The sequence below is a fragment of the Panthera onca genome, chromosome B4 (assembly GCF_046562875.1).
Source record: "Panthera onca isolate mPanOnc1 chromosome B4, mPanOnc1 haplotype 2, whole genome shotgun sequence".
NCBI lineage: Eukaryota > Metazoa > Chordata > Mammalia > Carnivora > Felidae > Panthera > Panthera onca.
Window position 1 is genome coordinate 135,638,998 of NC_138345.1, and position 13,495 is coordinate 135,652,492.

At 60.7% G+C, this 13,495-nt stretch overlaps 1 protein-coding gene across 3 annotated transcripts in view; it reads right to left on the reverse strand.

Annotated features, from left to right (window-relative positions):
* SCUBE1 (signal peptide, CUB domain and EGF like domain containing 1) overlaps positions 1–13,495 on the reverse strand; it is a 134,792-nt gene that overhangs the window by 76,700 nt on the left and 44,597 nt on the right. For all 3 annotated transcript variants that reach the window (XM_078449374.2, XM_078449372.2, XM_078449373.2), the window contains exon 4: positions 7,820–7,954. In XM_078449374.2, the coding sequence (XP_078305500.2) occupies positions 7,820–7,954 (135 nt within the window). The remainder of the gene's footprint in view (positions 1–7,819; positions 7,955–13,495) is intronic.

Here is a 13,495-nt window from a genome sequence, read left to right on the forward strand (position 1 = left end):
GGGTGCTGGCTCGGCGCCCCACCCCCCCAGCCACGTGACCCTGGGCGCATCTGCGTGTGGGGGTAGCTGGTACCTACTTTGAAAGGTTCAAGGAGTCACACGAGGAAATATTAGGGTGACCGTATGCCTGGCTGTGCCCAGGACAGTCCCAGTTTGTAGCCGCTGCCCTGTCGTACTTAATCATGCCTCTTTTGCTCTCGAAGCGAGCGGGCGTAGATACTAACTCATACAGCCCCCCGTGGAGAGAGGCGGAGAGGGCGCAGCGTGCCTGGCAGGACGTTCAGCTATTGAGTGATAATTCTAAGATTTATTGACTCATTTAAGTAATCTCCACACTCAACGTGGGGCTTGAACTCACTACGCCGAGAGCAAGAGTCGCAGGCTCCAGTGACTGGGCCAGCAAGGTGCCCCCACGATGTCAGTTCCTGATCGCTGAGGCGGTTACGCGAAATCGACATGCAATGGGATGGCCGAGAGCCGTATGCATACACAGTACGGCTGTCAGCTTCCCCGTGTAGATGCTGTTCTCCAGTGACGGGAGATGTGGCCGTGGGGGAAAACTGGGTGACGTGTACATGGGACCTCTCTTCACTGGTTTGTTTTTTTTTTTTTTTTGCACTTTCTTATGAATCTGTAATTATTTCAAAATGGGTGGTTAAAAAAATCCTATCGTCTTGTCTCCAGTTACGCTCCTCATAAGCCTACAGGAAAAAGGAACAGATTCTGACAGTCTTTCCTGTAGAGATCTAATGAGCAAAATAATTTTTAACTCAATCGAGGCCATCTTTGCATAACGCAGTCACCCAGAGTCGGGCTGTGACCTGGCAAATGCGTGAGAATGTTCCCACGGGGCAAACGGCTGGGGCAGAGCCCAGGCACGTCACCAACCGGTCGGGAGTCCCCAGTGTCCCACCTGCGTGTGCACGTGGAGCCCCCACCACAGTCTTCACAGCAAACCCGCTGTGAGGCAGCAGCACGGATCGGCTGACGACAGCAAAGTCAAAAGGGAAGGGCTATTTCCGGCTCGGGTGTCTGGGGACATTCGGCACGGGGACAAACACTAACGAGCATTCTGTGGCCCTTAAGGGGAGTGGCTGTCTTGGTAACTGAAGTTCATAAAGGTTTTATGAACTGTAGGGAAAAGAGGCCAGGCTGACTCAGGTTGTTTCCCCGAAGAGGAGAGGGAAATGGGTGTGCCATTTCGGGAAATTTCCACCACAAAGCGTGTTTGAAACTCTTGGTGCTTAATGAGGCATGTGTGGCGTAGGGAACGCTCACGTCTGGGGAACGCCGAGGAGGTGTCCCTGCTGTCCCTCGGGGCCTCTCCTGGGTCTCACCCCCACTGGGCGGACTAGGCACAGGGGTCCACGCCTTGTCAGAACCCTCCACGTAGTCTGCCTGGGCTTAGGGGCCAGACCAGCAGAGCAGTGGCTACGCAACCTTGGGCAGGTTCCCTAACCTCCCTGTGCCTCAGCTTCTGAATCTGGAAAATGGGGTCATGGCAAGGATGCGATGTGCGAGTGTGTGAAAACGTCCGGCGTGCGGTAGGCATACAGTAAATGCAGCTCGTGCTATCATTCATCATTTAACACAAAGGAAGCCAAGCTTCCCTGTTCCAGGCCCCACGTCTGATTCTCGCTGGAACCAGAGTCACCCCTGACGCCAAGTCTTGAGCTCTGTGAGAAAGTGCCACAGGGAACGCCGGTGGTGGGAGGGCAATGGGGTTTCCTACCCGTATTTACACGTGCATTTAAACAGGCTCAGAGGGCGTTAAAGGGAACGGTAAATGTGCACGGGAAACCCGTGATGCCGCTGCCGGGACAGTGCCAGCCTGGCTCTGCAGGGGGCTCAGCCTCCCAGGGGCACAGACGCTCAGCTGCCCTGTGGCCTGTTCTGGGGCATCAGACGCGGGAAAGGGGGCAGCACGGCCCGGCTTCCACGCGCTCAGCCATGCGGCAGCCCAGCCTCTCCCCGGCGGCCTCACAGAGCCTCCGGGTCCCTCTCACTGGGCTCAGTGCCTGGCCCAGACCACACCATTCCCTAGCTTGCACTGACCAGGAATCTGCCCGCACAACCCGAGGCTGAAGAGGGCCTGGGGGCCCAGGGAGCATCATTCTCCTTTCTCCCCTTGTCCTTTCCAAAGGGCCCGATGTTGGCACAGGACACAGGGCTGGAGCGAATACAGTCCCTGCCCACGTGGAGCTCCCAAGCTGCAGGGGCACAGGCACCAGGTAGAAGACAGTTTTGAGTAGCCAGCCAGAGACGGGGTGGGAGACGGGCCATCGCTGGAGCACAGAGCGGGCAGAATTCTCCCTGGGGTCGGCTCAGGCCGGGCTGCAGAGAGAGCGGGTGGGTGTTCTCACCGAGGACTGGGAAGGAGCGGCAGTCAGCTGATGGTGGGGTGGGGCACCCCAGGCCTGGGAACACTGTGTGTGACAGACACCCGATGACCTCTTCATGCCGGGGTTCCCGACTGCCCGTGCCCGGCAGGGGCTCGGCACGCGGCTCAAACCTCAGCAGCAGGATAGGGGGGCTGGTCTGACCTCTGCAGCCCTAGGTGGAACAGAGGGTGGATGCTGGCGAGCCTGTGCCGGCCGAACGAGTGAAGCCAGTCATCTCGATGGGCCCCAGCGTTGGCACGTGCTGTCCTGTGCGCGGATAAATCCAGACGTGAGGGAGAGCAGTTTGCCCCTGGGAAGGGGGTCTCTTGAGGATGAGGACTTACTCCCTATCTCCCCTCCGCCCTCAGCTGAAGCTCAGGCTTCAGCCAGCACCCAGCACACATCGGCAGAGCCTTGCCCAGGGTGCACCTGCTCTGCCCAGGCTTGCTGTGGGCCTGGGGTGAGGCCCCGTCCTCTCCGGGCCCGTTTCCTCATCTGTGACCGATTACCGTAATCGGAACCCACGTTTATCAAGTGATCCTTGCGATATCTTTCCCACCCTATGAAGCAGGTACTGTGCTATCCCCATTTTATGGACCGGGCACGGAGGAGTTGAGGGACTTGCTCAAGGTCACGTGGATCATGACTGCTGGAGCTGGGATTCTGATCTAGGCAGCCAGGCCCCAGAACCCGTGCTCTTAACCGCGGTCTGACACAGGGATGACAGGTCTCCTTGGGTGTCTAAGGGCCCTCTGGGTTGGGCTGTAACATGTGCAGCCCCTCGAGCCCCCTCGCGAGCCTGTGGCTGTTTCCCACAACTGTGGGGACAACGTGACGCTTCTCTTGACCCTGGTGCCTACCGCCACCGCCAGAGATCGGACCACGAAGGTCTGGTGAGGTTTCAGGGTGCAGGCGTGCAGGACGGCTTCCTGCTTAGAAGGGCGTGGACTTCTCCAGCCCACCGTGTCAGCAGCCGTGGCAGCCGAGGACCAGTGCCGGGAAGGGGGCAATCCCTCACCAGGCTGGTGAAACCATCCTCTTCACCACCTCCCCTGCTCAGACCCGAACGCTAGACCTCTAGGAGCTCCAGATCCTTCCCTCCAGAACGTTTTTTTCTCAGCTCGTTATTCTACAGCAACTCCAACCCTTATTTAGCATTCAGTCCTTCTTCTAGACCGAACGCTTCACAGGGGACCATGTCTGCTTTCGCTCACACTGGGATCCTGAGGACCAGACAGACACCGGGCAACACGAATGAATGAAACGGTGGCCTGCCATCACACAGCTGGTTAGACCTACGCCTTTCTGAACACCTTCTTCTCCTAAATCCGTTCTACTCAGACTGAAGGAAAGAATTCTTCACCAGGAGGGAAGAGACAAGTTCATCCAGGAGGAAACACCTTCGTGGAACACAGACGTGACGGAGATTTAGGCAAAAAGGGCAGGCGTGGGAGAGGGAGAGAGCTAGAAGGTGCCGGCTCCTCGGTGGCCCATCCGCTCTGGGCTCCCAGGATGCGTGACCACAAAGGGGGCGGTAGAGGCTGGGACTGGCCTGGACCGGCTGCCCCCAGGCTGTTACCGCTTGCTGGGCCAGGGGCTGAGTGGGGGTGAACGTGGGCTGTGACGGCACCAGAACCAGCACCTGGAAGCACCGAGGAGAAGGAGATGGGCCCCAGATCCCAACAGCTCTTCATCACCCCCCGCCCAGTGCCGGGACAGAGCCTGGGTTCCTCACATCGAGCCTGCGTTCTAAACACCTAGAGAAGCTGCCTGCAAGTGGCCTCCCCTAGGGCAGGCGCTGCGCTCGACTCCTTCACGGGGTTTCCCTAACGGATCCCTCACTTGCCTGGGAGGGATCACCGGTCCCGATTTACAGAGGAGGAGACCCAGGCAGGCAGGAGTGGCTGTGCAGGGGCCACGGAGAAGAGCTGAAAGCCTAAAACTCCCAACCCCGGCCCGGCCAGATCCACATACCTCCGGCGAGGGTTTGCACCGGTGCCTAGGAAGCGGGGCCACTCAGAAGGGCTGAGTCCCAGGCGCTCGTTTCTCGGCCAGGAGCACAGACCGACCCTGGCTGACCTTGTGCGTGCATCCAGGCCCCTCTAATCAAAACCAGACCTCGCGCTCTCCTCCCTGCTCGGGGCAGGCTCCAAGGCGCCGACAGGCATTAGGAGAAGTCAGGTGACACGAGGAGTCTGATTTGCCAAATGGCCCTGGGCTCATGGGCCCTCCCGGGAGGAACAGGGATCAGGGGGCATTTAGGTGCAAAACAAGCTGGGTCTCTGCACCCCCGACACACTCTGAGTTTTGAGTGATGCTCCAACAAGCATCACTGTGGTCGGCACGCACTCGTGGCGGGCAGTTGTCACAACCGACGGAGGCTCAGGAGGGAGGCAACCTGCCGGGTCACCTGCGCCCGTCTCCGGCCACTGGCATTAACGAGCGGTCAGCAGACGTGCTGTGCACTTGGCCTGTCTTCTTCAGACCTTCCACACGGCCTGTGGGAGCCCTGGAAATGCTGTCACTCGCCCCTCGGGAGGTATCCCGGAAGTTGTCTGCTGCTTTTTGGATGGACTTGTTGCCCAGATTTAAAACTTGGGAGATTGACACAAAAATCCTAATAAGAGAAGGGACTTCTTTAACCAACGTGCTGGTTGGTGCTGGTTAACAAAGACTGGGCTTGAGGCCCCCAAATCTGCACTCTGGCTAAATCTCAAGTCCTGGCGTCAGGATCCGGTCACCCCAGGGCCTTTGGGAAAGGTGAGGCGCGTGGGCTCAAGGCTCTACTGCACGCTTGATTTGAGGCCCAGCCCCTGAAGTATCTGAGAGGCCCTGGAAGTCCTCCACTCTTCCCTCCAGCACGTTTCCCACCTCTGCTCGGCCAGCTTCCCACAGCTGCCCTCTCTGCACACCCTCTAAACTCCTGCCCATGCTCTGGCGGCCTCACAGGGTCCGGGCCCTGCCAGGCTCCCCTCCTCCTGGGCTCCTCTCCCCTTGGCTCACTGTGCTCCACCGCCCTCGCCTTCGTTTTGCTTTTTGCCCGAGTCTGGTCCATTCCTGCCTCAGGGCCTTTGCAGACGTGCTGCCTGGCACGCTTCCCCCAACTCTTCCCGCGGCGGCTCTTGGCCATTCTGTTTCAGCTCACGTGTGGCTTCCGCAAAGAGGAAGCCCGCCTACTTCTGTCTGTTCTGCCACCTTCTTTCTTTCCTGACCGGCCTCATCACATCACAGCTCAAGACGTGCGCTGGGATCCCGACTCCGCCCTTTCCCTCTGGTGTGACCTCGGGCGAGTCTCCTAACTTGACTGCTTTGGCTTCCCCGCTGTCCCAGGGTCATAACATCCCCGCCTCACCGGGTTGCTGTGAGGGCCTAGCTCAGAGTAAGCACATGACCCCTCGGCAGCCAGCCGGCCGCTCTCCACGTTAATGTGTCCCCTGACCCTATTCCTCCGGCTGCTGCTGAGGTTTGTCCGGTGACATCCTTAGCCAGACGAGTGCCTCCGGGCCAAACCGGGTCCCGGTTACCGACAGAACGCGGCCGGGGTCTTGTATCCAGCCTCGCGTCGGCCCCCCCCTTCCCACGCATCCTCCTTTCAACCAGGGGCCTCACAGCTTCACCTGGACCCCGCTCGCGGGAAAGCTGCTCTTCAAAGGAACAAGGCAATACCGCCTGGCTGGAAAAGAGGCTCGGCCACCCCGGCCTCGGGGACTTCACGGCTTGCTCAGAGCCGTCACCCTGTAAACCCCCCCCTCTGCGAGGAAAGCAGGAACTCCCTCCTCACCACCAACTTGCACTCGCTTCCCCATAAATCTGCTTCCTATAAAACTCGGGTTGGGCCCCCGGTCCTCATCTGGGACAGCTGGACCGCGCAGCCCTGCAGCCCCACAGCCCCGGCCGCAGGCTCCCGGGGAAGTCCGCACGACACAGCGGCAGTGGGCACCAGGGCGTGCAGAGCTTGGCGCCCACGTCCTTCTGGGGACACGGCAGAGTGGGGACCGCCGGACTTGTCGCGTCCTTGAGGAAATTGCCTGAACAAGCACGGAGCATCGAAGGCGTCCAGTGAAACGGCTCTGCTTCCCTATCCCGGGCTTTGTACTTTTAACTGTTTCCTTCTTTGCTTTCTCAGGAATTGCTTCCAAATAACAAGCACACCCAGCGTCCCCCAGCCTTGCCTTGCAGCCCCTGTAGCTTTAGTGCACGCAGAACACTGCACACGCAGGGTCCCGTCCCCCCTTCCGGAGAGCCTGGCGGGGCACCACCACATCTCCACGCTGTGGACAAGGAGGCTGAGGTTCTCGGCTCACCGCCAGGGAGCAGCAGCACCGGAGTCGTGCCCGGCAGGCTGAGCCGGAGCCCGGGGCCTGCCCTTCTGTCCCCACGTTTCAGTGTGAGCCACTCCCTGGTCTCCTGCTGGTGCCACGGACCCCGGGCTGGGCCCTCATAGGGGCCCCTCGAGGCCACTCCGGTATCTCCGACGTGTCAGGGGTCAGCGATGGGGGAGGGGCTCAGGCCGGGGCCAGGCGGCTGTCCTGGCCTCCTTCCCCATCTACTCTCTTGACCGCACACGATGGCCGGGCCCCAGGAGCGCTGGTCCCCGCCCCTGCCCTCAGCCCACTCCATTGCAGCACGCAGCCTGCCCCGAGATTCCAGACCTTGCCATTATCTTAAGCAAGATATGCCTCTGTGCCTTTGCAAATGCTGTTCCCTCTACCTAAAAGCCCCTCTACTCTACGCATGTGGGTCCTGCCTTTTGGCCAGCTGTCCTACCTCACAGTCCTGCTTCTCTGGGCCCAAACTCTGACCACCCCTCCTCTGATACTGTGGACCTTCACTGCCAGGCTTGGCTGGAGGCCAGGCTCTGTCCCAGCCTGGGGCTGTCTCCAGGTTACTCTGGCTGGCCAGTGCTCCCCAGTTCCTCTGTACTGCCCCGGGCCGGCCTGCCATCCCACCCAACAACCAGAGGGAGGCAGGCTCCCGACCACAGGGACCCTCTGCTGGCTGGTGACCCGGTGAACGTTCAGAGACCAGGAAATTGGCACTCGGCCTGCTCAGGCCTCCAGCCCACCTCGGGGAAGGGGACCATAGAGAATGGGGCCCCACTCTTCCTGGCCACAGCCGGCCTTCGGCCCAGAAAGGAAAACAGCTTCTCTGGTCACATCTGCCCATTTGTGGCCCCACCTCGCCTCCACATAAAAACACCAGGAACACCAGCAGTCCCGGTGTAGCGGGCGGTGGGCGGGAGCTGGGAGGAGCTCCGCGCAGAACCGACACCAGGAGCACAAAACAGCCATTCAGGCCACCACCAAACCGCCCCCCGCCCCCCGCCTTGACCCTGAGGCCCCCGGAGTCAAGATGTGGAGAAGGGGGTTTCCAGGGGCCGCCGGATTCTGCGGGGCGGGGGCGGGGGCGGGTGCCTGGTCAGCACGGGCCGCACTCACCGTTGGAGCGGTGGATGCAGGTATGCTGGTTGTCGCTGAGGAAAAAGCCACCGTGGCACTGACACTCGTAGCTGCCCATGGCATTGACGCAGATCTGCTGGCAGCCACCGTTGTTGTCCTGACACTCGTCCACATCTGCAAGGAGAGACGGAGAGGGGGAGGGGAGAAATCGCACCTGGGGCCGGAAGTGAGACGCGACCGGCTTCCCAGGCTGCCCAGAAGGCCCTGCACACGGCAGCACTCTGGCGGCGCTCCACAGGGGGACCCCGCGGCTACACCCCGCAGGGGGGCCAGGTGCTCCGCAGAGACACTGCACAGGGCTGTACTCTACCAAGATACTCCGCGGAGTTACTCCGTAGAGGTAGTTACGATGCTTGCAATGCCAGCTGCCTGTCGGTAACCTACGCGACCGGCGCTCTTCTAAGTATCCGACCCGTACTAACTCCTTTCATCCTCACGGCAGCCCTGTAGATCAGATCCGGGTATTAGCCCATTTGCTAGATGAGGAAACTGAGGCCCAGAGGGGCCAAGTCACCTGTCCCGGGTCCCACCTGATAGTCCGACTCCCAAACCGTGGTCTCACTGATCCTGTTGGACTCTCCCTCTCCGGGAAGACTGCAGCCTGCACTGCCCTTCCCCAACCCACGGAGCCTCGCCAAGCAAATTCTCCCGTCCCCTCCGTCTTCAAGCCTACCTCAGAGTTACAACCAGTAACACGAGACCCTGCAGCCTGCTTTCTGCCTCACAAATGGATTTCAAACGTCTAAGAATGGGGAATTTTTTAAAAGGCCCTGACCTCTGGCCACCAAGACGGCCGCAGAAGGCCTCTAAGCGGTCTCTCCTGCTCTCTAGGAGAGAGAGACCTCAGGGCTGACACTCGGCGTTGACCACAGGCTGCTGGCACAAAGGCTGCTATTGGCTGAAAAGAGCCTTTATGGAGTTCTGAGCTTGAATAGAACAGCATGTTTCAATTACCAAAGTCATAACCCCTTACACTGTCAGTTTGTGTAACGAAAAGATGGGCTTCTTAAACCTTAACGTGCCGTGTCTGTATCGTCATTTTAACAGGCAAATGTATGAAACCACAAAGGCAAGGTGAGCTACCAGCCGCTTCTAGCCAATCCCCTGGCCCCCAACACACACACACACACACACACACACACACACACACACACACACACACACTTTGGCCGTAAGCTTTTAATACAGTTGTCCTTCACATAGCCATCTCCCAGTACTGCAACCAGAGGGATGTGGACACGTAAAGAACCAAGAAGACTGACCTGCACTGAACCAGGAGAGGACTGAGCCCTGGAGCTGGGTCAGCTGGGTCCTACTGAGGCTTAGGGACAACAGGTCGCTTCACCACCCAGGAGACCCCATGGCTGCCTCCGCAGCCGATGCTGAGGCAGGCCATTATTCTCTAGCAAGCTCAAATGTCAGCTGTGTGGCAGCCCGGAGGGAGGCGGGACTCTGAACTCTAAAAGCCACGAGCAGTTACAGCAGAAGTGGGGAAGGTGGCTCTTGCTGAGAGGAGACACAGTGGGGTCCCGGGGGAGCTGGAAATGACACAGAGGGATTATTCTGAAAACCTTTCTCCACTCAACGGAGTCTTACTTACTGGTGGCTCCCTAAAGGGCCACTGCCAGTGCCCCCTTCGCGGGGGGCACCTCCCCTCCAGGGGTGGCTGCCTCTGGGGGTCTGTCCCTCGCCTGCACTAGACCCTGAGCAGCTCTAAGCCAGGGACCGAGTCCTGTTCATCCTACCGATAACGACGCGAAGCTGACATCCTCGAGGGCTCCTTGTGCGTCAGGCACGGGGCCTCACAAATACCCCCGCGCTCCACCCCTGCGGCAACCCTGAGCGACAGGCTGTGTTACGGCCTCCACTCTACAGGTGAGGGCACTGAGGCGCAGAGAACCAAAGTAACTTGAGCAAAGTCACACGGCTGCTCAGAGCAGAGGCAGGACTTAGACCCGCCGTTCACCTCCCGAGCACGTGGCTTTGCCCCGCCGCTCAGCTGGCCGTGCCAGAAAGCGTGTCGAGACCAATGCTACGAAGAGCCAGCTACTCTTAACATGAGCCTGAGCGGGGTGCCACCTTGCACGTGTTTGGGAACCCCAGATGCAAACGCAACGCCGGAGCCAGCCTGCCGTGGGTAACACGGGGCCTGTCCCAGCGTACGTGGGGTTAGTCCCGTCTCTGTCCCAAAGACACGCCACTGAGGCACTTGCACCCCGGTGCTGGCACACGTCTCACAGCGAAACCCGCTTCTGGGACTCGGTCCAGACCTCCTTCAAATCACATGCTTTGCTGTTCTTCCCATGGTTCTCAGCTTCTTTGCTCTGTACCTTGGCTTCTCCAGCCCTAGTAAAGGTTCAGTTGGTAAAACAAACCAGATACAGGCCCTCAAATGCTGCACTGGTGGCGAGAAAGCGCCGCTTTGACCCCACCGTGAACGAGCTCCCTGGAGCCCCCCGCCTGGCCCGGCCCATCTCCCTTCACTGGAAGCCAGGAACCCGAGGGCAGTTAAATCTGCACGCATCTACAGAAGTTCAGGGAGCTGGCAGAGTGGCTGTGCCTTGGGACAGCGCTGTTTACACTAGCAGGGAACAATGACTCTCAAACACTGATGAATAATTTGAAACAAATGCAAGGCCGTGTAAACATTTCTTTTCCCCGCTCCCAAATGACAAAGCCCCAAGATTAAGCAGGGAGGGAAGGGGGCGGCCCCCTCTGCGCCCTTTTTCCACTGTGGTCCCAACACAGGCCTCCCTGGAGCTGGGCAGGAAACCACAGCCTCACAATCCCTTTGGGGAGCCTGCGGTCGTCACCAGCTTCTCTAAGGGCTGGATCGGGGGCCTGATGCCCACCTCATGCCCCTCACACCCCCGTGGCTCAGCCCTCCACGCGGGGCTCACAGTCAAGCCTGAAGAGGGACCGGCTGGAGGAGCTGGGGCCGTGGGTTGGCCACCCACCGGCCTCGGGCAGACTGGGTTCACCTGGAGGCCCTGGCCAGGCCTAGCACAGCACTACGGGAGACACTCGGCCCCCGGGCCCTCCTGATGGGGGCAAGCCCAGCACACATCGTTCCTTGGCCCCCTCAGGACTTAGAAAACTCTGTCATGAGAGGTCCTGCGGGGCAAGGAGGGAGCCTACATCTGGGAGTTCTGGCTCTGGCCTTTCCCCGCTCTCCTGCGATCTGGTTTCTCTCGACGAGGACGCCTCAAGCCCAATCACGGCGACGAGAGCCGGTTCCCCGAGTAGTTCTGCTTAACACACCACCCCCGACCTTACACGCTCATGTCTCCCACGCTCCTCCTCTCTGAAGTCTTCCTGGCGCCCGGAAGACTGTGCTCGTCCCCTGTGCCCAGGCTTGCTCTGCCCCGGACCTCGGGCTCGGTTGTCCTGTCTCTGCTCTGGGCTGAAGAGAGCCCTGAGTCTTTATATCCCTGCGCCCCGCTGACGGTCAGACCGAGCGGGTGCTCAAGTGTCCGCAGGAAGAATCGAATGGCACACGTGTGTCTGCACTCGCCACCGACGGGGAACTCGCGACCCACAAAGGCCAGTCCCCTGGAGCGGCGCGCTGTCCCGGTTCCTTCTGGGCACACGGAGGGGGCTCGTTCGGGGCTCCCCGCAGCTGCACTTACCTCCGCTGTTCTCTGAACAGCCCCCTGTTCACGCTTGCCTTCCTGTGATCACACCCACCTCCTCCTGGGATGCCCTCTCCCTCCTTGTCCAGACGGAAGTTCTTGCCTTTGAGAACCACCCAACAGGCTTTCGTTCATCAGTTCCCTCCACAAACACTGGGCGCCTGCTACGTGCCACGCTCCCCAAGGGCCGCCAGGGCACCAAAGTGAACCCAGCTGCTGCCGTACTGGACCTGAGCAGAGGCGGGAGGCTTCGTGGAGGGCCGGGCCGAGGGCGGCAGGGAGGTCTGTGACCCGAGGCCGGGGGAGGAAGAGGTGTCGTAGAAGCTGACTCTCGCCGAAGGGGCGTGGCAGGGCACAGATGGGGAAGGGCCCGCGACCACTGGGGCAGAGGAGGAGTTCTGGAAGCTGTGCAGCCTACACACCTCCCATCAAGGAGACCCCAAGGGCCCTCACAAACCCCGGCTCTGTCCGGGTCCCCCTGGCCCCCGTTCTCACTGGTGCTGCCGGGGGAGGGGACAGTCCTCGGGGAAGATGTCTGCGCAGCCCGACAAGCCACAGTAGCGCCACCGCCATGGCCTTGGGCAGAGGCTGAGCCCGTTGCGTGCAGTGAGGGCCCTGAGCAAGCCTGTTTCCGATCCAGGCTGCACGATGCCTGAGTGGGCTCTGGGTGGGATACAGGGGCTGCTCTGCGTCTGAATCCTGCCGGCAGCTCATGGTCCTTCATCTGCTTTTGCGGCCACCGTGGAATGTTCCCAGAAGGCAGGGAGCGCCCTGGCACGAGGACTTTGCGATAAAGCAGACAGGAGGCCCTGTGGGTTTGGGGGCAGACCTGAGGCTCCTAGCGGGAAACTCTTTTAACTGGCAATGGAAGAGCTGATAACTATACTATGCAGGAATGACCCCAGCAGCCGCAGCGCTGCGAGGGTCTCGGGTGGCCCTCTGTCAGGGGCTGCCTGCCCCCGCTGGGTCACTCTCTGGAAGGCCCCAGCCCGCGGCACCCTTCCATTCCCGCCCCCCAGCCCCCGGCCTTAACACACAAACACACCTCTGTGCCACTGGGACTGGTAGAGCCCCTGACTCTTTTGGGCTGGGGTGGGGGCAGCAGGCGAAGGGTGCTGGGAGGGGAGGGGACACTGAGCCGCGGCTGGCCACGGCGGCAGGGGGCCCTTGGCCGGCGGGGCTGAGGGACACCCTCAGAAACAGACCATCCCAGTGCATTCTGGGATAAGACATGGGGCCGCCGCTCTGTGCAGGCTGCTCCCCAGCCTGAGGCCCAGCGTCTGGGGGTACGGTGAGCACTCACTCGTCCAGCCAACGGCTGAGGGAGGACCGAAGGTGGGAGGCAGACCAGGGTGCCAAGAGGGGCTTCGCTCCAGCCCTGCCCTACCCCCGCCCACCTCCCCTGGCCTGAGCAGCCCCCTTCTGTCCCTCCCACCACCCGAGCAGTCACCAACGATGCCGACTTCCTCACCACCCTGCCCATCTGTTTTGCCTCCACTACTGTGCCACAGCCCTGGGTCGGGCCTCGACTCCTGCCTGGAGGCACAGTCTGTGTGCTTCCCCTAGGCCTCCGGGCCCCCGGCCTCCCCTCCCAATCCCAGCGGCCACCGTGACCAGCTCTAGTCGGAAGAGGCCAGGGCACCTCGGCACCAAAGACGGAGTCCGAGCGGGGTCTCTGGGGTCAGGTGCCCCCACCTTACACCGTAGCGCCTGACGGGAGGTCTGGGTGCTGGGGTCGGGGGGGGAGACAGCCCTCAGCTGGCTCTCTGGCCCGTGTCTGCTCGGTGGGCCCGCCGGTCCCGAGCACGAGAGTGCTGCGTCTGAGACGGGCTCACGGGCTGCGACGGACGGCTGCTCTCTAGCCGACGCCCACAGGCTGTAGGTTGAGCTGGTTCCGAAAGGCCTCTGCAGGCAGGGCTGCGGTTTGCCCATGAGGTCTGTTTATTTTTATTAATAGCTGGCTGTTTGTCCTCCTTTGGACCAAGAATCCAGGTTTGCAGTTATTTATAATAACTAAAAATTA